General features: G+C 36.2%; 1 protein-coding gene across 5 annotated transcripts in view; it reads right to left on the bottom strand.

The window, feature by feature from the left end:
* Nucleotides 1-924: 924 nt before the first annotated feature.
* smog (G-protein coupled receptor 158 smog) overlaps nt 925-19,338 on the bottom strand; it is a 93,079-nt gene continuing 74,665 nt past the window's right edge. For 2 of the 5 annotated variants that reach the window (XM_074132456.1, XM_074132455.1), the window contains 14 exons: nt 16,343-16,435; nt 11,644-11,941; nt 11,038-11,190; nt 10,843-10,954; nt 10,012-10,151; nt 9,792-9,936; nt 9,641-9,709; nt 7,641-7,750; nt 7,319-7,554; nt 6,186-6,430; nt 5,910-6,056; nt 5,680-5,805; nt 3,919-3,939; nt 925-1,643 (listed from right to left, as the gene is read on the bottom strand). In XM_074132456.1, the coding sequence (XP_073988557.1) occupies nt 1,440-1,643; nt 3,919-3,939; nt 5,680-5,805; nt 5,910-6,056; nt 6,186-6,430; nt 7,319-7,554; nt 7,641-7,750; nt 9,641-9,709; nt 9,792-9,936; nt 10,012-10,151; nt 10,843-10,954; nt 11,038-11,190; nt 11,644-11,918 (1,983 nt within the window). In that variant the 5' untranslated portion in view covers nt 11,919-11,941; nt 16,343-16,435 and the 3' untranslated portion in view covers nt 925-1,439. Of the gene's footprint in view, nt 1,644-3,918; nt 4,018-5,679; nt 5,806-5,909; nt 6,057-6,185; nt 6,431-7,318; nt 7,555-7,640; nt 7,751-9,640; nt 9,710-9,791; nt 9,937-10,011; nt 10,152-10,842; nt 10,955-11,037; nt 11,191-11,643; nt 11,942-16,342; nt 16,436-19,338 lie in introns of all 5 variants that reach the window. The other 3 variants (XM_074132457.1, XR_012459765.1, XM_074132458.1) reach the window with 3 other exon arrangements.

Genomic DNA, 19,338 nt, shown 5'->3' on the forward strand with positions numbered 1-19,338 from the left:
AACTTAAGGGGTTATAGGCAGTCAGAGGCGCCAAAAAAGTCATTTTTTCAAATTTTTTTGGGGGAAAAACGTGTTTACTTTTTTATTCGGGAACTTTTGCGTCATATCAGTCTATGTTTAAAGAACTTATTGTAATTTTTTCGTTACAAATTAATAATAATTGTACTAATGGCGAATATTTTAATGCAACACGTCAAAAAAATGCAACCCTCTCGTGGACATGATATCTTGAGACTGGGTCATCTGAAATCAAAATTTCGAAAAGATTTCGTTAGTAGATGACTTTATCTCGTACTTGACCGAAGGATTTAGAAAAAAATTGAATTTTTAATTTTTGGGACAACTTTAAAGTTTGATTCATGATTTTCACTAAAAAAAATTGACCATTTTATGTTTGTAAAACAAGTTCTATTCATTGAAAAAAAAAATATCCTTCGTCCAAGTACGATTTTAATATGTGTAAAAGAAATACGTAAAATTTCAAAAAGATCGGTGCAGTAGATTTTGAGATATCGTGCCCACCGTGACTTTGAAAACGTAGTTTTGAGAAAAACGCGTTTAAAGTTTTCAGCTGTTAAAGGTTTGGCGAATAAAACCTGGATAATCTTTTTTTCAACTTACGCAGTGTCATCGATTCCAGGCCTATAAAATAAGTCCTCCATGTCTTCCAAAATGTCCAAGTTTTCCGATTTTTGCTGTCTGCGTTTTACATATATACATATATATATATATATGTAAAAATCGATTTTTTCAAATTTCTGACTGCCTATAACCCCTTAATATCGAAAACGTTAGGTTATTACACTTCCTCTCTTTAACTATAAAAGAATGTAGACATGAGGTCCAGCATGTGGATCCAAGCTGTTTAGGTAAAGATGTTTAATGAAAAATTGGAAAAATTCTTATTTCTCAATCAAAGCCAGATTTTTTTTTTCATTACTATATTTATTTATTTAATAATATTACATCTTTTACTTTCATTTATAATAATTACATAACATCAACAAACTTGTTTTGGTTCTTATGATTTAAGGACATACTATGTCCCGTCGTAACAATCAAAATGGACAAGCAAATATAGTTCTTTTTTATTTTACAAAAAGGGATTTTAAAAGGGAAAAGGATAATAGCGAAGCTATTAAAATTTATATTTTTTAAGAATATTATTCTAATTTTGTTTTGTTTTGTTTTTCAAAAATTAGTTTCTTTGATTTAGGTGTGTAAAGCCTAAAAATATTTCACTTTTTTCATTTCTCTCTTTTTAAAAACTTGGACAATAATTAATTTTTTTTTTTTTTTGAAGCTCTTTCATTTTTTAGTTTAGGACGCTTAGAAAAATAATCCAATTTTGGGCCTTTTTTTTAAAGTAAACTCTCTTTCATTCATTCTTGTTTTTTTTATACAATAATTTAAAAACTTGAACAAAAAGAAAACTGAAATCACTGTTTTGAATTTCTATGCTGAACGGTTGGCGTACCAAAACCGCCCAGTTCGCTATAAGTTGAAGGGCCATCATTGTAGATAGCGCTTGGACCCTCGTTACTGCACACCGAGTCCTCTGGAGTCCTGGACACCTCTTGCTCTGTCGGTTCCAGTCCCTCAGAATTCTGCTTTGCAGCTGATTTCTGTTTCTGTTGTAGTGCCTTAAACATTTAATGCAAAAATAACAAGGTTATGAATATCTACGAAAGAGGATGATTTAGGAGTAAGTATGTGATTGTGAAAGAAGTTCATGCATTGAGCTAACAGAGAAGTTAGAGCAGACTATGAATCTGGAAGGGGGTCATCTCTCAACGAGTCACTTTTTTTTTTCCAATGGGATTATTGCAATGCGCCTAAAATAGATCTAGTGCGAGAGAGTTCGAGGCTTGTTCTCGAGTTGCCACAGGTCGTGATTATTGCATGACCACCTCTTCGGAATTTGGATCGCGAGTCTGCTCGGTGGTGTAGAACCCATGAAGTATGACTTCTTGTAGAATGAACTCTTAGTTGTTAGACAAGATACCCTAACATTTTTAATTATATAATAAACCCTCTACTGGAGTTAATGAACAGCTTAATAATAAAGCTGCTAACCCAAAAACAAAACAAACTTACTCTTAATGCTTCCCAAGGAAAAGCGATTAGCTTATTCCGACAATTAATGATAACTACTCTTCCAAATTAGGCGCCACGGTAGCCGAGCGGTTAGAGGCGAGACATGCAAAGCTAATATGCATTGTGGTACTGGGTTCCATTCCCGGTCTTAGGCCTTGGATTTTATTTAACGGTTAATAAAAGAAATTTACAGTGAAGTATGTTTGCTAGTCGCCTCCGTCCACGACACCTAATTGGTAGTTGGACGTTAAGCCCCGCCTGAAAAAATAGGCGATTACTTTACTACTCTTCCAAATTAAAAAAAGACGGAGGATTCCAAAGATGATATCTCAAATTAAGAGTCTGGAAGATATTCTACGGAGGATATACACCCTTCTCAGCTGGTAACTATTCAAGCTTTGTAGGGCATCTTCAGGAACAGCGGCGACCTGGCAAGTGGGGAGAACCAATCCAGCGCCAGAAATAACCATTCCCTAGCACGAAATGAACTCTCTGCTCCCACCCAACATTCTTTCCAGATGTTCTGAGCATGGTTCGCTTTGAGTGACAAGCTTTCATACTGTCTCTGCTAGTCTGTTTCTGGGAGACGTTACCCGGGGACACAACCGAAAATTAGAGATCGGGTTTCACATGAACTGAACATGTTGCTCATCTTTAAAAGATAAATAATTTAGTTAAATTGTTAATAATACAAAAAAGATCCCAAAACACATGCTCTAATTAACTCAGGGGCGAACGAAGCATTTTTTTCGAAAAAAATGTCATGGAATCAATCTGTTATTTTATATTATTAAAAATGAATAATAATTAAATAATATTAAATATTTATAATACAGTTATTTACTTAATAATATAATAGTGGAAGAATAGTTATTTATTGAATAAGTGAGTAAAGTTCAGTTTACAATCACAGAAAGTACCACCTACCAATGAGAACTTTGATTCAGCGGGTACCGCTATCACCTAAGCCCCACGAAGCTTTTGAACTGGAGAAGAGGAGTTTAAGTCAGCTTGAATCATAAAAGTGCATCTCGTTGGTCTCTACTGAACAAAGGAAGTGTCGCATTCCCTTAAAGTCCCGCCGCTATAAGACTCATCTCAACTTAGGCCATTTTTAATAAGACATATAGGCTCAGAAAATATAATTGAAAGGTGTTAATCCACCCTTCCGATTGGAGGAAACGTCCCGTTATCGAGAAGCAATCGTTTATTTGTGGTCGGAGGATCGGGGAGAACACGATACCAAAAAACCTACAGGAGGAAAAACGGTGGACCTGGTTTCTTCTGGAAGACCGAAAGGATGTAATAACACTCTTAGATAGTCGGTGCAAGAAAAAGGGCCTGCTTCGTGATAACTAATACGTAGTTGAGACTATTCAGGTTGCAGAAAAATAAATCTAATATTTAGAATCAACCATTGGGTGAAGTTTATTTTTTCTTTAGGTATGTTTTCGCTTAGTGTGTGCTTTTCTAGGATATAAAAAAAGTTCTACTTTACATACTAATGAAATAAATAACTATTCATGACCAACTTTGTGTTTCTTAAACTTCAGGAGAGCTGTGGATCTCAATGATCCATTTGATTGCTCCGTTCGCCTCTTGCTGAAAGTAAATTCATAGCTAATTAATAGAAGATTAAAGCAAATAATAGACCTATAAATTAACATTAGTAATAATAAAAAAACATTAGTCGGCATTATTGTAGAGTGTGTAATACAAACATTAAAGTAAATCACACGTGCAGAAATCAATCAACCTATAATAAGTCAAAAAACATTTCCATTCACCTAGTTCTTTTTTTTAATTATCGTTTCGACTCACCTTCTCACGGCTTCCTTTTTTCTGGGTTGGCATACAAAAATGGCAGAAAACGGTATATTTAGCATTATCATGTTCAGGTATAGGTTTTTTTTTTCAGTGCTATAAAGAGAGAGTAATAAAATCTTTTTAAAGTATTTTAGCAACATTAGCTTTTTAACTTAAATGAACCGAATGAGGGAGTTTAAGATTGGAGAAATCGCATGGACAATGGATTGCAAGCTTCAAGGGTAAACGGAGAGCCAATCAAATCGTGTTGTAAACTCGTGATTGAAGGTATACATTCGTGACCAAAACAAAAAAGATCGCAACAACATGAATGGGATCTACCTGGGCGAGCTACACTTTAATTATTTAAACTCGACATTTTCATAATTATGATCAGCGATGTGATGATTTGTTTGTCTTTTGCTTCATGATCTTTTCTATTTCTTTTTTATGTTTTGAACCTTAGATGGGTGTAAGACTAAAACTCATTTTTCTCAATTTATCAAACGTTTCAGCCTGGATTTGTTCCCTAATCTGTGATTCTGATAAGAAACGAAGAAGTTCTTTGACAGAAATAACGTGCAGTGTGGTGGTTACATTTTTTGATCTTCTGATGACATAATTTGGTTAGATTGAATTTCGTGGGAAAAGTATGCCTTCGTAATCCAGAAGGAGTGTTACTGCCCCCACTACTTGGAACACCTCTTCCAGTTATGTCTGTTACTTACACTTGGAGGTTTCTAGTAAGCAGGGGTTAATCTCTTCCAAAGGGTTTTGAGACAAACAACAAACAAGCCCTTCGTACTGACACAACTAAATCCGTTTCCTTTTCTTTCTTTCACAGACAATCTGATGTAATGCATATGTTTTCTCAGTCAAGAAGCATAAACCATCTGATTTTCCCTATTATGGCTGTAGATATCACTAGAATGTAAAAGCAGTCCACATAAATATAAATTGCGTTTATCTCCGCCTAAAGACTGTTTCATTCTTGTAGGGGATAGGGCTTCACCTCAAAGAGAGGTAGAGGATACAAAAAGACTACTCGTAGAATAAGTTTCATCTATGAAGGATGTCCCTCTAGCGTTAAACTCAAGTTGGGCAAATTAGGCGCCACTCTCCCTTTTATTGGTCCTGTACCTGTTGTTGGCAAACCTTTGAACAAAAGTCTGTCCAGCCTCCAGAAATGGACGGCTTGTCAGCACCTTGTTTGATGTCCAGAAAAGACGTATTGATTCTGTATTTTCCACAGAAATCACTAATAACACTAGATTCCTTACTGATTATTACAGGTCTGATACTAAATCCAGTTCGTTAAGTTTGAGAAAGAAGGGAATTTCTATTCCCTTCACGAATATTATACGGATAGTGGAGAGGTTAATCGGGTAAAGATTAATGAAGGAAAAGCGTAGATTATTTCACCTAACGATTATTGTGCAATTTGTTCGGTCTGCTGACAAACTTAGGTGGTTCAAGCCAAGCTTTGTACTAGACCTAAGTTCGTTTGAATTGCTGCCTTTGGTTTGCTCACAACTTAGCAATAACAATGATAATTATTCTTTATCACAAAACTGAAAATTGTTAATTGGAATCAGCACTATGTATGTCAAAAAATGAAAAAATTGAGATAACTAGTAAATGCAAAGTCTTTTAAAATACAAAACTCAAAAAGGCTTTTCATATTAGGAAAATATTTTCATCAATCACGATCGGAATGATCATTAACAGATGATACATTATTGATTGCGATCGTACTACAGCAAACAAAGCACAAACCTGCAGAGAAAATCTTCTATGAGCTACTTTACGTCCACCACGCCTTTTAGAAATGTGCGGGTTATTTTGGCAAATAGTTTTGTTTCTGAGAACTTCAAGTTGTGTGTACAATCGTTTTAATTCTGCCTGTAAGCAAGAAATAAAAAGTTACGTATTAACTGCACAATGCATGTAGGCAAGATCAATGTATAAAAACTAAAGTTGCATTACAACAAAAAGTAAAGACTAACTCTAATTTCTTCTGGATTCATCTCAGATAAATTTACTTCCGCTACATCGATTTCCCCATAAATACCATCCTGAGGTTTGTAAGCATCAGAAGGTTCATGGGTCAGATGATGCCTTGAATCACGAACCGGCTTTTGATTGTATAGAATCTGAAAACAAACAAAATGGGTAAATTTACTATTTGCTGCAATCGTGTAACAATTACTATTATCAGAAAGTAATATCATAGTTTTTGAAATAAAAACTAGGTTCAAGTGAGCCATTGGAGATAAACTTACAATTGGAGCAAATATGAGCAGTAGGACAATGCTGGATGTGAAGTGGCAACGCATGAACGCTACGATGTACGCCAGACTAGGATGTAAAGTATTCCATAATGTAGCATGTGCTACGTAATATAGAGAACTGACTAGAGTCTCAATGACGATTGCTCCTAATAGGTAGCGTAATTCTACGTATTGAACAGTGGCGTTTCTTGCAGCCAGGCCCAGATGGAGGCCAAATAATAAAATCACTATTTCCCCTGAAAAAGTAAAAATATAAAAATTCCAGTAAGGTTTTTTTTTAGCATTAATGCTCGCTGAAACAGAAAAGATTGAATTAAAAAAAGCTCCCTCATAGTTAAACATGGCTGTACGCTTCGGTCAGCTCCCGGACATCAAGCCGTTTTCGGCTGGAGAAAATCAACGATGACAAGTACATGTAACGATATGACAAGCACAACTGTTGATGTGGTAGGAGAAACAATGTAGTTTTTAACTGAAAATGTTATACAAGGCCCAATTGGTGAAAAAATGACCTATAAAACACTCAAACGAGGGGTCTTGGGCGATTCTGGAAGCGGTCGAAGTGGGACTGAATGAAACTTATAAAAGTAATATTATTTCTTTATTTTCCATTATTCATAAAACATTTTCAATGCTTTGACATTTTTGTGAAAATCTATGTTTTTTGTCTGTACTCAGCCCATTCAGGAACAAAATCCATAAGGAGTTGCGCTACGTCTTAAACTTAAGCGAAGGCTAATGGGATGGATTTGTATGTCGCACGCAGACCCAAGTAACCATCTTTTTTGCATAAATCTCCAAGGACTTCAAAATGAAGTTGGCTGTATGGTGAAAAGCCAATGCCAGGAAAAAAAAAACAAAAAAAACCAGGACTTCAAAAAACAGGAATCATTCATAAACTACTTCTTGCACTTCTATGATTAGCTAATGCTTCTTGTAAATTATGGTGAACTGTTTGCACCTTGACTTAACCAAAAGCGGAATGGCGATTTTTGTTGATAGAAAATTGCCCACTCTAAAAGAGTGCTAGCGTATTATTGGAGCTGATTGCGAGCGACTACATTAGGGCCACCACATGTAAGCTTAGTTTTTATTACATAAAAAAGGTAAGAAGTTCAGTTCACCTGCTTGGGTAACATAATCCCACCAAAGTGGTTTACAAGTCTGGAAGTATTCACCAGAATCTGTGATACCTAGAGCAACTATACTGAAACCTTCTTCAACAAAATTAATGTTGGTAGCCGTCCAGGCTGCTAGGTAGGCGAACATCACCATCACCATTCCAAACAGATACTTTAGCAGGTCTTTGTCGCGCACCACCCAGCGATGGGCTTTACGAGTCCTGAATTCCATCAGAATCCTAGATAATCAAGCAATAGAATTATTTATTATTAAATGAACTTGAATTGAAATCTTTTATTGAAATTTACAAATAATAATAATAACCTGTACAATTTGAGTATAATAGCACCGTAGCAGATGATGAAACCAAGCTCTCTAATCCATCTTAATAGAATGCAGGTTTCCACTGAAGGTTCAAATGATAAAGGAACCATCTGTAAATGTAAGGTAATCATTAGAAAACTATCGTTTAGAAAGTCATAATTTGCCGTTATTAGAATTAGAAATAACTGCGGGCGTTTAAAATTTTAAAAACTAAGTTTCCACCCAAAATATTCAAATTTACTCACTTCTGGATAGGTTAAGAATTGATTCACTTTCCTGTATTTACTCACAAATAAAGAGGACAAATAAATTTAATTCTTATTAATATTTTATGAGTGGAGAAGCGGTACATTACTCTAAAAATCTACTGTAGAGGGAGCCTATGCACCCTGGTTCCGAGAGGCCCTTTTACAAATTTTCTAAGAAAAATATTTTAAAGAAACTTACAGATCTGCTAACAAATAATTAGTATAAAGTTGAAAGAAAACCCGAAAATTTCCCAAAACTGAAAACTCAATTCAGTAAAGTGGCAATTGCAATAGGCTGACTTTGTCCAAAATTTCAACTGCTGGAATTTTCCATTTTTGAGTTATGTTCACACACCCACACAAATTGGTATAAAAATCACTAATCTTGGACGCAGGGGACCTCAAAACAACAACTGACTGAGAAAACTCAATTTTGAAATACTGCCTCTTACGTAGTACAATAAAAGAAATTAAAAACAAGAATAATTATTCTTTATTAAAGAGTAAAGAAATTGTAACAGTGAGTGAGCAATAAGCAATTTCCGAGAAAAATTCAACGAAGGGAGAGTGAAAACAATAAGGCACAGAGTGGAACCAGGAAAAGCAGCAAGTACCAAGAAGAAAATGCAATCTGCGGTGCGAGACGATATTCCAGGGGGTGCCAGAAAAGTCTAGGTAAATAATAGGATATTATTATTATTATTCAAATATTTTCCTTTATGAGCTAGCCCGCAGAGGAGCCGAAATGCAGCAACCCGAAACACCGCTCGCCTTCTCCGCTGTTAAAAAAGTAGTTAAGTCTTCTTATAATGAAGAAATAAAAAGGACCCAACAGCATCAAGCAGAAGGAAAGCGGTGGCGGACGCTGCTTGAGAGTCCTGTTTCGGTAACAGCTGCAAGAAAGGAGGCTGTGGTATGCTTTCGTATGACTACAGGGCATGACTACCTCCAAAAACATTTGCTTAGGATTGGTGTCCCCTGCGCCTGCAAGAGGAGGAAATGGATAGTCAGCACTTACCGGTCTGCCACGCCTTGATAGATGTCGTCGCGAACGACAGCACAAATCCAAATATTCACGACAATACCATTATGACTAAATTATATTGGGCTGCCAGAAGCCGAATGGACTGAGCACCAACGGCTTGGCGTTAAAGAAAAAAAAAAAATATATTTTTCATATTTTTATTTCTCATGATTAAGATATTGAGCTTGTTAGAAAACATCTCATTTATTTTCGTTTGTATAATTGAGATCACATACGTATTAAGTGGAATAACCTGTGATTTAGTAACCTCTCTGTTTACTTTTACAATCAGATGTCTTTGGTTCGTTACCTGTAATAATATTTTTGACTTTAATTTATTCTTGAGTTGAATGTTTATTTTAATCTATATAAATTTCAGGGGGTGTGGGGTTCGAGTGAAATTTTTTTAGGGTTACGGGGCGAAAAAAAAGGGGTTGGGAACCACTGGTTTGGAGGAACAAGAATCAAAAGCCATCAGTCACTGCGATCTATGGAAAGGCAGACATTTGTAAAGCTCCGTGTGGCACTTAGCTCAGTGAAACTAGACCCGAACACATATAATGTTTGCACAAAAAAGGGGACTATTGGAGCGAGAAGTGAGTAATTCCTTACATATTTTAGTGCGCATGACCTAACAGATTAATGGCTAAAAGCACTTGCAGCGCCGATTTTCCAGAGCTTTAGAAAGTTGTATAAAAAATCTTTTAATGTAGAAGCTGATCACTTACCGAACCGTACAAAAGAAGTATTCCCAGCAAAAGGGTTTCTAGTATTGTCCACATGCCCACGGCCACTGGCTGAAAAAGAACATATTTATCAAACAGATATAAATTGATAAAATGGATGGAATTAAAGAAATGAATGTAAAAAATATCCAACCTTGCATTTTCTTCGTTTGAAAATGATAATGCCTGTTCCTATGGTAAACACCATGGACAGAATTTGTACGCAAATTACTACCGCCCTTAAGATAAAGTGCGGTTCGGCCAAACAACTAGATTCACTAATACAACTTGGTATACACCTGCAATGCAAAAATAGGGCAATCATCGCTGAAATAGAAAACCTAATGAATGAAAACAAAAAATGAAAAATTCACCTGTAAACGCCTGTATCACCAGGCCCCCATTCACCGAAGATTTGTGGTTCATCCCTTGTACTATAATTGGAATGCGATAGGGCGACGAATCCCGATAGGCAAGAGCAACGGTAATTAAGTCCACTCGATTCGGTTTCGCACTGCAATAAATAAATATAAAAATTAGATTGAACAAAAAAATTCAAATTAGATGGATATATTTTGCAAAAAAAAAGGATATCAGCAAATTCTTTTAAAATAACAACGAAGATCATCTATCAAAAAAACCCTCCATCGGATTCTACTCACTTTTTAAGCCATTATAAGATGAATAATTATTAACTTTTATAGTCCAAATCGATATAACTAATTGTCAATAATTAGATACCACTCAATAGTGTTGTTCGTATTGCCACCAAATCATCAATATGTTTTCTTTAATATTAATATAAATATCAAAGTATACTGACCAAATATTGACGTTCGGACTCGACTCTACCCAAGAGTTAGCGAGCAAAAAAATCACGCATTCCCAAATCGAGAAAAATACATAAAAATTATATTAAAACTTACTGATTAAGCACATATTGCAACTGCAGTAGACAGTGATTAAAATGTTAACTTTCTTCATTGAATTTAGTATAAAAATGGGCACATTATTTAGGAACGGCAGAAACAATAGTAATTACATAAATGAAACACACTTTCACCGCGCTTAGCAGTACTGAGTAATCTCGGAAAACTCTATTTTGGAAATTTAACTCGATCTAAATTCCTTCCTTTTACTAGAAAGTGTGGGAAAATGAAAATTATGGAAAACACAAATAACAAATCTTGAAAACGTCAACTTACCTTAGTGGATTGCGGATCACAACGTAAGGAATTCGGGATCAAGCAACTGAGATGTTCATTGCATAGGTCCAACTCGGCTTTCTCCAGCAGATAGTAAACTCCCACCTGGCCACTGCATTGTTTAAGAAAACAATTAGAACAATTTAAATTATAAGGGCAAACAAAATATATAAATAAATGAATTCTAGTTTTTACCGATTATCAGTAATGGGTGATATGTATCCAAAAATCCATTGTTCAACAGCACAGTCCCAAAATGGATGTGTCCACGTCGGGGAACTGTTGTTATAACGGTGTAGGATCCTATGGTAGGTTTCAGAGATTTTTTCTGAAGTTCTGATTTTTGTACTGCAAAGAGTAATACAAAAAATACAACTATCATTACTTGTTAACTGTGTGAAAATGAATAAATAGCACTCCATCAAGGACTGTTTGCAAGCAAACAATTTCTCGATGACTCTTTTAAAATATTAAAGTTTGAAATCCCCCAACCATCGACGCTGGTCTTGTGTTTACATGGCGGTGAAGGTCAATAAGTGATTCATTTGTGGTAACTCCTCTCATGTTATGGATTCGGTCACTAGATTTACTTGTTTCAAAAGCAATCGCACCTTCAGTTGTGAATTTCAATTAATTATATAAATAATTTAATAAAACATTAAATTACTTTAAAAGTAAACAACAGGTCGATAAATTTGTCATGACGAGAAGCACCAGCAACCTGTGAGGAATCCAGATGATATTCTTTGTTATCCGTTTTAGCTCATATTCGTTGTAGAAGAGACAAACAGAAGTATTTACCTGTTGGTCCTGTGAAGCAAACGTAGCCGTCCACCGGCCAGTCTCAAAGAGACTGATATCAGTTCCGCATCTGCTGACAGTATTTTACCAGCCCAACTTTCCCATAATGGCGAAGGCGGCTTCGACAGTGACTGGACCGCTTGAGCAGCTGACGCCGTCACAGTGGTGGGCAGTTGGTCAGCTGTTAGGTGCAGAGTGTCCAGCTGAGTTTGGCAATCGTGCTCGGCAGCATGGTAAGTACTGGCCACCGAGACGACCAACAGCACGGCCAACATCACATCACTGGCGGCCGTCTAGCCTGCAAAAATTTGCATACTCTTCTCATTTTATTTAGTCATTAAGCAAAGATAATGTTGGTACTTGAAGTGCTTCGTCCATTAGAATTCAACGTTAAACCATATGAACAGGAAAACATCCACAGTTGTTTAGATCAGGAGCAGTGCGAGGAACTGGAGGTGCATCCCATTTTGGCTCTTCTTGCCGATGGCATCCATTTATATGGCAGAATTTCTAACATTGTGCAATATTTCTTTATCAGATAACTCATCCTAAAACTTAAAACCAGAAGGTTATTTAAGCAAATAATTGATCGTCACCAATGTCAGTAGGTGGAAACACAGCACCGTCCAAGGAAATGGTACTTTAGCAGGAAACCTGCTTCCTCCCCACATTCAGAACTGCTCTAAAATTAATTTTCTGAAATAAAAGTTATAGTTTTTCATGTGGGTAGTTCAAAGAAAAACCGCTACAACAGTTTTCGAGAAATGAAGGCGAATAGTAATGGATTTTGGCTATATTTCTTACAGTTCCAAAGCTAGGGAGAGCAGGAATAGGTCTCCTTCCAAACTAATTACTAGTTTACAATCCGTAAGAATGGAACATGTTAATGATGTTGGAAGTTTGAAGAAGATGCACAAGTTTAAGCGTAGTGAATTGCAGGAAGTGATGGTCTCACACCAGTTTTTGTGTGTGTATGTGTGTGAAATATATTTAGCGCTAGAATTTGGCGATCGATAAGTACGTTGAGGTTGTGTAAGAAGGAGAAAGGCAATGTGAATAAGGATGGGTTGATGACGTGCTAGTATTCTTCTGTGAGGTGAGCTGTAAGACAACGGCAACTGACTCGGAGGCTGGAGACAGACAAGAAGGCGGCAGGAGGTGAACAGCTATTTATAGTTCCCCCAAAGAGAAGTAGAGTGGGCAACATCTACAGCCAGCTGCAAGATTCATCAAGTCTGTCTGTTGGGGGTGTCTTTAGCATAGTGATAACAAACATTTGAAGTGAACCATCATCCGTCGTGGATCAAAAGAATTTCGAATGAAACCGGGAGGTGCAGATCCGAGCCAATCAGCGAATACTAAATAGAATACCCTGAAAACTTTCACAACTCAGATCAAGCAATGGTTCTTCAGTTTGACCTTATTACGTAAACATTTTCGTTTTCTTATTAAGCGTTAAGTTAGAATTTGCATTTCAAGCTTCATTCAGGCGAGACAGCAATATCACGCAGAATCATGTGCTTAATATGGATTAAAAAAAACTAAATTATAATAATCGGTGAACGTTTTTCCTTAAAAAATTCTAAATCGAAATGACATACTCCCAACAAGACATCTGACATTCCATTCAGTTGTTAGAACCACATAATGTACTGAGCAGAGTTTAACTTCACCCGCCTAAATAAAGCTCTCTAAGTAAGGTAACAGTGTGTCACGATTTCAAAAAAAAATCATAGGAACTGTTTCCGAAAGGCTATTTAGTAAAATGGTAATTTCCGGTAGGATGACTCGCTGACTGACTTTCCAAAAGCTTATCGATCTTTGGAATCCGGATACCAACAATCCAAAACTGAAATTATGACACGATAGCCACATTTCCTGTCACCAGCAGAGGAAGTAATGCTTCCTTAACACTGCAAAATTGTTTGCAACTTATTGAATTTCTTATTAATAATTGTCTGATCCTCTTAACCCTTTTCTTGTTACTGTGTCTGTGGAGATTCATCAGAATTTAAAAACAATCTAATATTATTTTGATATTAAAAAAAAAAATGCTGCCAAGTTAAGTGTTAATTCATTGAAGTAGCACGTTAGAAGCATACCAATTTAACGAAACTCTTTAGTCGATACTGACTGCAAATGGCTTACGTGAATCAGAGTTTTGAATAGCTCTTCCAGATCTAATGATTCGTTCATTGTTTTTTTTGTTTATCAACATTACATCCATTATATCTCCAATTTTATTTTTTAACTGTAATGTCAGATGAAGTCTTTGTAGCATTCTCGAAATTACCAAACGAGATATTGTGACTAAAAATTATGACTAAAAAGATAAAACTTAAAATTCTACTCAGTAAAATCGAATTTTTAGGTTAACCTATTTTAGCAAAAACTTTAGTGGCGTAAACAACAATGAATCATGTTTAAAATAAATGCAATTTATCAGTTTTAAGTTTTCTTCGTTTCTACTGTTTCAGATAATTTCTTCAAAAAACAAACTAACACCCGGATCATTTTCCTCTTTTTGCGGATTTTTGGGAGATTTTAGTGTTTCTGGAGCAAAAACTTAAATTTCAGTAATTCGAAACATTAAATTTTCTCCCAACTCACACAGCAATTGAAAGTAAAGTGAATATAACAGGAAGTTAAAGTTGCACTGTAATCTGAATGTAGGTTAGCAAAAAGCTCTCCGACTAGGTTAAATATTAAAGTACGTCTTGATGGATAAATAATTTAACCGGAACAACAGCAGTTGGAGTAAAGAGGAAATCAAGAAAGGTTGATGTTTGTTCGGCGGATTTTGCTTTTTAATTTCTCTCAAAAATCAGCTGTTAGCAAAATGTAACATTTGTTTTCTAGATTTTTTTGTTAACCCTTTACTGTGTTAGATTTTTCACATTTTTCGAAAGCGTTTAACAAATTTTCTTTATTACTTTGTGTATAGTTTGCAATAATGTACATATTATCCATTAAAGGAAACATTATTCAAGGCAAATCATTGCGATAAAGTTGAGCTTGACATTAAATGCTGTTTTAGGTAATTATAGGATCTGGCACTAAGATACGAGGTCTGTAAATTAAGTAATGAGACTGATTTTTTTATTCAAAAAGAATTACAGTTCTAGATTGTCACCTTCAAAATAACTTCCTTCTGAAGCCGCACAGCGCTGGAGACGTTTCTTCCACTCCTCAAAGCAGTGCTCGAACTCCGATACTGGAATAGCCTTCAACTGGTCGGTTAAAGCCGTTTGAATGGTTTCGACCGTCCCAAAATGAGTTCCCTTCAGGTAGAAACTCTTTGTGGACGATTCCGTGGATATCGAAAAAACAAATCAGCATGCAGCATTTGATCTTCGACTTTGCCATCCTTGCTTTTTTTTTCAATTTCAATAAGCGAGTTTTTGGCCAGTAAAAACATTCCTGTGGCTCCTCAGCCTCTTTATTCGCCTGATTTGAGTCCTTGTGACTTTTTTCTCTTCCCGAAGTTGAAAAATCACCTCAAGGGAACTCATTTTGGGACAGTTCCAAAAACATTCAAACGGCTGTAACCGACCAGCTGAAGGCTATTCCAGTATCGTAGTTGGAGCACTGCTATGAGGAGTGGAAGAAACGTCTCCAGCGCTGTGTGGCTTCAGAAGGAAGTTATTTTGAAGGTGATCATATAGAATTGTAATTCTTTTTGAATAAAATTTTTTTAAAAAAATCAGTCTCATTACTTAATTTACAGACCTCGTATACTCAAGAGAACTGAAAGTCGAACTTTAAAGAAAATTTGTCCTTGAGAATTTTTGAGGTCAGTACGCACAAAATTGTGAGTGCAATTTGAACTTGTTTCAGTAAATTTAGAGCGGTGATAGGGCCAATTATTTAGCGATGCAGAAAAATGTAATTCTTTAAAAAAACGAAAGGGGGATTTGAACCTGGGACTCCCGGGCACAACCAACTGAGCTCTTGTACTGTACTGAGGAGGTTATAAAACCGATATTTCAAACAATCAAGATGTCCTACATCAAGGAGTTGAATATAATGCCGCGACAGTTGACCTTGCTTCGCAAAAGCAAGTTATGGAGAAGAAAGTATAAATAAGTAAATGGTATGTTTGGAATAACGTAGGAGTAAAGAATTGGGATTTAAAAGAAACCTGAAAGGAATGGAGGTAGAAAGATAAAATTTGAATGCCAACAAAAAGCGATAAAGTCGACTTAAGACGGTATGATGAAATAGAGTAAAGGATAATAGACCGCAGACGTAATTTACTGTTTCGCCCAACAATGTGCCAAGTTACAAGGGAAAATAATAAATCCAGCTGCCTGTAAGGGAAAGATCCAGATTCTAAGAACTTGGCAACACGCGGGAATTAGTTTATTTTGTTTACTCTAAGAGACTTGAGAATATTTACGACTTTTTTTTGTTTAGCTTAAACTCAATTTTGAGTTCTACAGATTCTTTTTTTTTTTTTTATAGAATTTGACTTCTTCCTTCATTCTTATTCAGCATCCAGCGAATCGGATGCTTCGAAAATATGGAAGCCATCTATTCTTAATGAAGCTAATTGCTCTTAAGAATAAAAATCTAAGCGTTGCGAAGTTCTAAAATTGAAAAATATAGCAAGTACGTTTTGTTTGACATGACCCCCCCCCCCCCAGAACCAAAAATATTAATAAGTTTTGTGATCAATGTAATCTTTTTTAAAACTTACCTTATCAAAAACTTCGTTACAGAAACCATATCTTCCAAGGAAGTTTAGTTAGTGGGAGGTAATTACCAGTACTACATACTTTTGCGCAATCATCTGGAAAAAATTAAATTTATGGAATCAGTAACGTTAAACAGTAAATAACGATGTGAAGCTACCCATCATGACTTTTGATTGAACCAGATTGTCACGAAAGTAAAAGACAAACAACTAAAATGGTTGATTGTGTAAATAAAGGGCAATATTATGTCACTTTAGAACCGGACCAGGTCTTCGTAACTCTCTAAATATAAGATTTGCAAGATTAGTGATGATTTCCAAGTGAAAATAATCAAGATTAGAAGAACTTTATAGAAATTGACTTCTGTATCGTATTCTCTACCACTCTGCGAAAACCAGAGTGCTAAGTATACACAGGGTAGTGTTGACAGAAGCATTGACAGAAGTTACAGGCGCCACGGTAGCCGAACGGTTAAGAGACTAGACCCGCAAAGCTAAGCTGTATTGTTGGTTTAGTAAGGTTCGATTCCCCTGATCTAGGCCTTGGATTTTATTTAATGGTTAATATGAGAAATTTACAGTAAAGTATGTTTGACAGTCACCTCCGTCCACGACACCTAATTGTGGTAGTTGGACGTAAAGCCTGCCTGAAAAAATTTTACTCTTTATTTTTACAGGAGTATTTGCAAGGTTAGTCTAATTCATAATCTAAATTATAGGAATCTGTAACATAATAACCGGTTTTAGATGACAAAGTGGGGAGGCCTACGCTAGGCTAAAATTTTACCTAGTTAGGTTTCTTCATTTTGACTGGACTCTTCTGAATCGGGTCCAAAACTAACCATTCCACTACAACCAATGTTTAAATTCAAGGAAGCCAGGTGAGTCGGGGTCAGTTGATAGTCTGGCCGCAGAAGTGCACAGAAAGATCTAAAGATTAGGTGGGAGTGGACAAGAACCCTTCAACGGTCCTGGCCAAGTAGGGCAAAAAGACAATTACAAAGTTTTAGGTGTGCGAAAGATGTGCGTCCAAATAAATCAACCAGGTTTGTGTCACGGGTGGCTAGGTTAGTTTACCATGTTTGTTGCTTCCTGCTGCTGGAGATAGTGTGGTAATAGTAGTTGGTTACAGTAAAGTTTAACTGTAACAACATCATCTATCCGTTCTGTCATCCCCGACTATCCCAGGGGAGATAGGGACTCGGAGAGTGTGGAGAGTTGGAGACTAGAGACTAATTTCCACCGGCGGTATCCATCACTTACCACTTCTCGCCCATTTTTCTTTAACAGGACGTCCCTCTTCTTCATAGTCACCCCCCCAATTTTCTGACACCGCCTCCACTAGTTCAATGTTCTCCTCTGGATTTATTACCATAGACGACATTACTGACAGAAATGGGTAGTCGGATGGCAATAGTAAGGGGAAACACTGTTTCCTTTACGATTTATGTTGGGTACCTAACTTTACTAGCAGAGTATAAACTAATATTAATGACAAACTGAGAAGAAAGGTCCCTCCCCATAGTCTTTTAAATTCCATATTTGAAGGATTTGGTGAGACCAAAATTGTCTTTTTCATGAAGTAAAAAAGTAAAGTAATGCCAATTTTTTTCAGGCGGGCCTTACATCCAACTACCAATTAGGTGTCGTGGACGGAGGCGACTAGCAAACATACTTTACTGTAAATTTCTTTTATTAACCATTAAATAAAATCCAAGGCCTAAGATCGGGGGAATCAAACCCAGTACCACAATACATCTTAGCTTCACAGGTCTCGCCTGCTAACTGCTCGGCTACTGTGGCGCCTCTTCTCATGATGTATTTTCCGTTGTTTTCTGGAAGAGGAATAATTTAGAAATACTTCCGACGTTACTATGCTTATACATTATTTAGTAAAAATTCCAAATTTTAAGGCAATTAGAAAATCATCAGCTGGAGAATGAGCATTGTTCATACCGGAGTTTCATTAAAAGAAACCAACTTATGAATGTATCCCAATAAAATAAAAGACTTATTACTTATTTAGGAGAGGTCGTAAAAGGGCTTCAACTAATTTATGTAATTAATAATTAAATGACTGGTGAACTTTATTATTATTATATCAGCATAAAGTAATAAATTAGAAGTTCTTAACAGATGTAAATTTACCAGCTGTTTATTGCGGTAGAAGATGGGGGAGACGCTTTTGTTGAAGATGAAATACAATCAACATCAGAGATGCTAACCTAGACCACCCGCCTCGTTCATGGCGCCCTCTAATAAGCGAAATTTCTCCAGATATCTGCTCTAGAGGTACATTGTATGACAGACGGGAATAATGAGGTGCCATCCCAAATGATGAACATCATCTGTTTAAGCCACACCACGCGAGCGGGTGCACATTAATTTTACAAGAATTACTTCTCCATTATTGCGGACACATTTTATTGACAGTAATTAGTTTAGAATCATTATTTGGTTTCTCTTACTGTAGGGGACAAAAAAAATATATTCAGTCCATGTGTCTCTTATGTTGTAATAATCTTTTCTCCAAATACTACGAAGTATCTCCCAACTACGTGGCTAGCTGCTGGTTGCTGCAGCAATTAGTTCTACTATCTTCTGTTCTCCAATAGACCTTTTGGTTCTCCAATAGTTCATTTGGCACACAGTCATTTTCTTTAGGCGACACAAATTCAATCCTCTAGAACTCACACCTGGGAGGACCCCAGGTCAAGAAGTTGCTCAAAGCAACATTTAATGCCTTTTTTTTTAATATAAGATCGAAACACTGCATCTCACAATGTATCTCGAGATAGAATACGCTCTTTTCAGGGTGACTTTTTAAACTCGCAACCTGCAAGAAGTCAATACTGTACACTTTTTATCAAAAGCTACTAATTCATAATCACTAAGAAAAACACAATAGATTGTAGATCGTATTAGAAGGGCGGTTCCACCAAAAAGGGGAAGGAACGCAGACAATCCAAAATGGTTCCCATTGTTCCCCGCCCACACCT

This window comes from Rhodnius prolixus, unplaced genomic scaffold (assembly GCF_049639745.1).
Source record: "Rhodnius prolixus isolate KJV_2025 unplaced genomic scaffold, Rpr scaffold_4, whole genome shotgun sequence".
Taxonomy (NCBI): Eukaryota; Metazoa; Arthropoda; class Insecta; order Hemiptera; family Reduviidae; genus Rhodnius; species Rhodnius prolixus.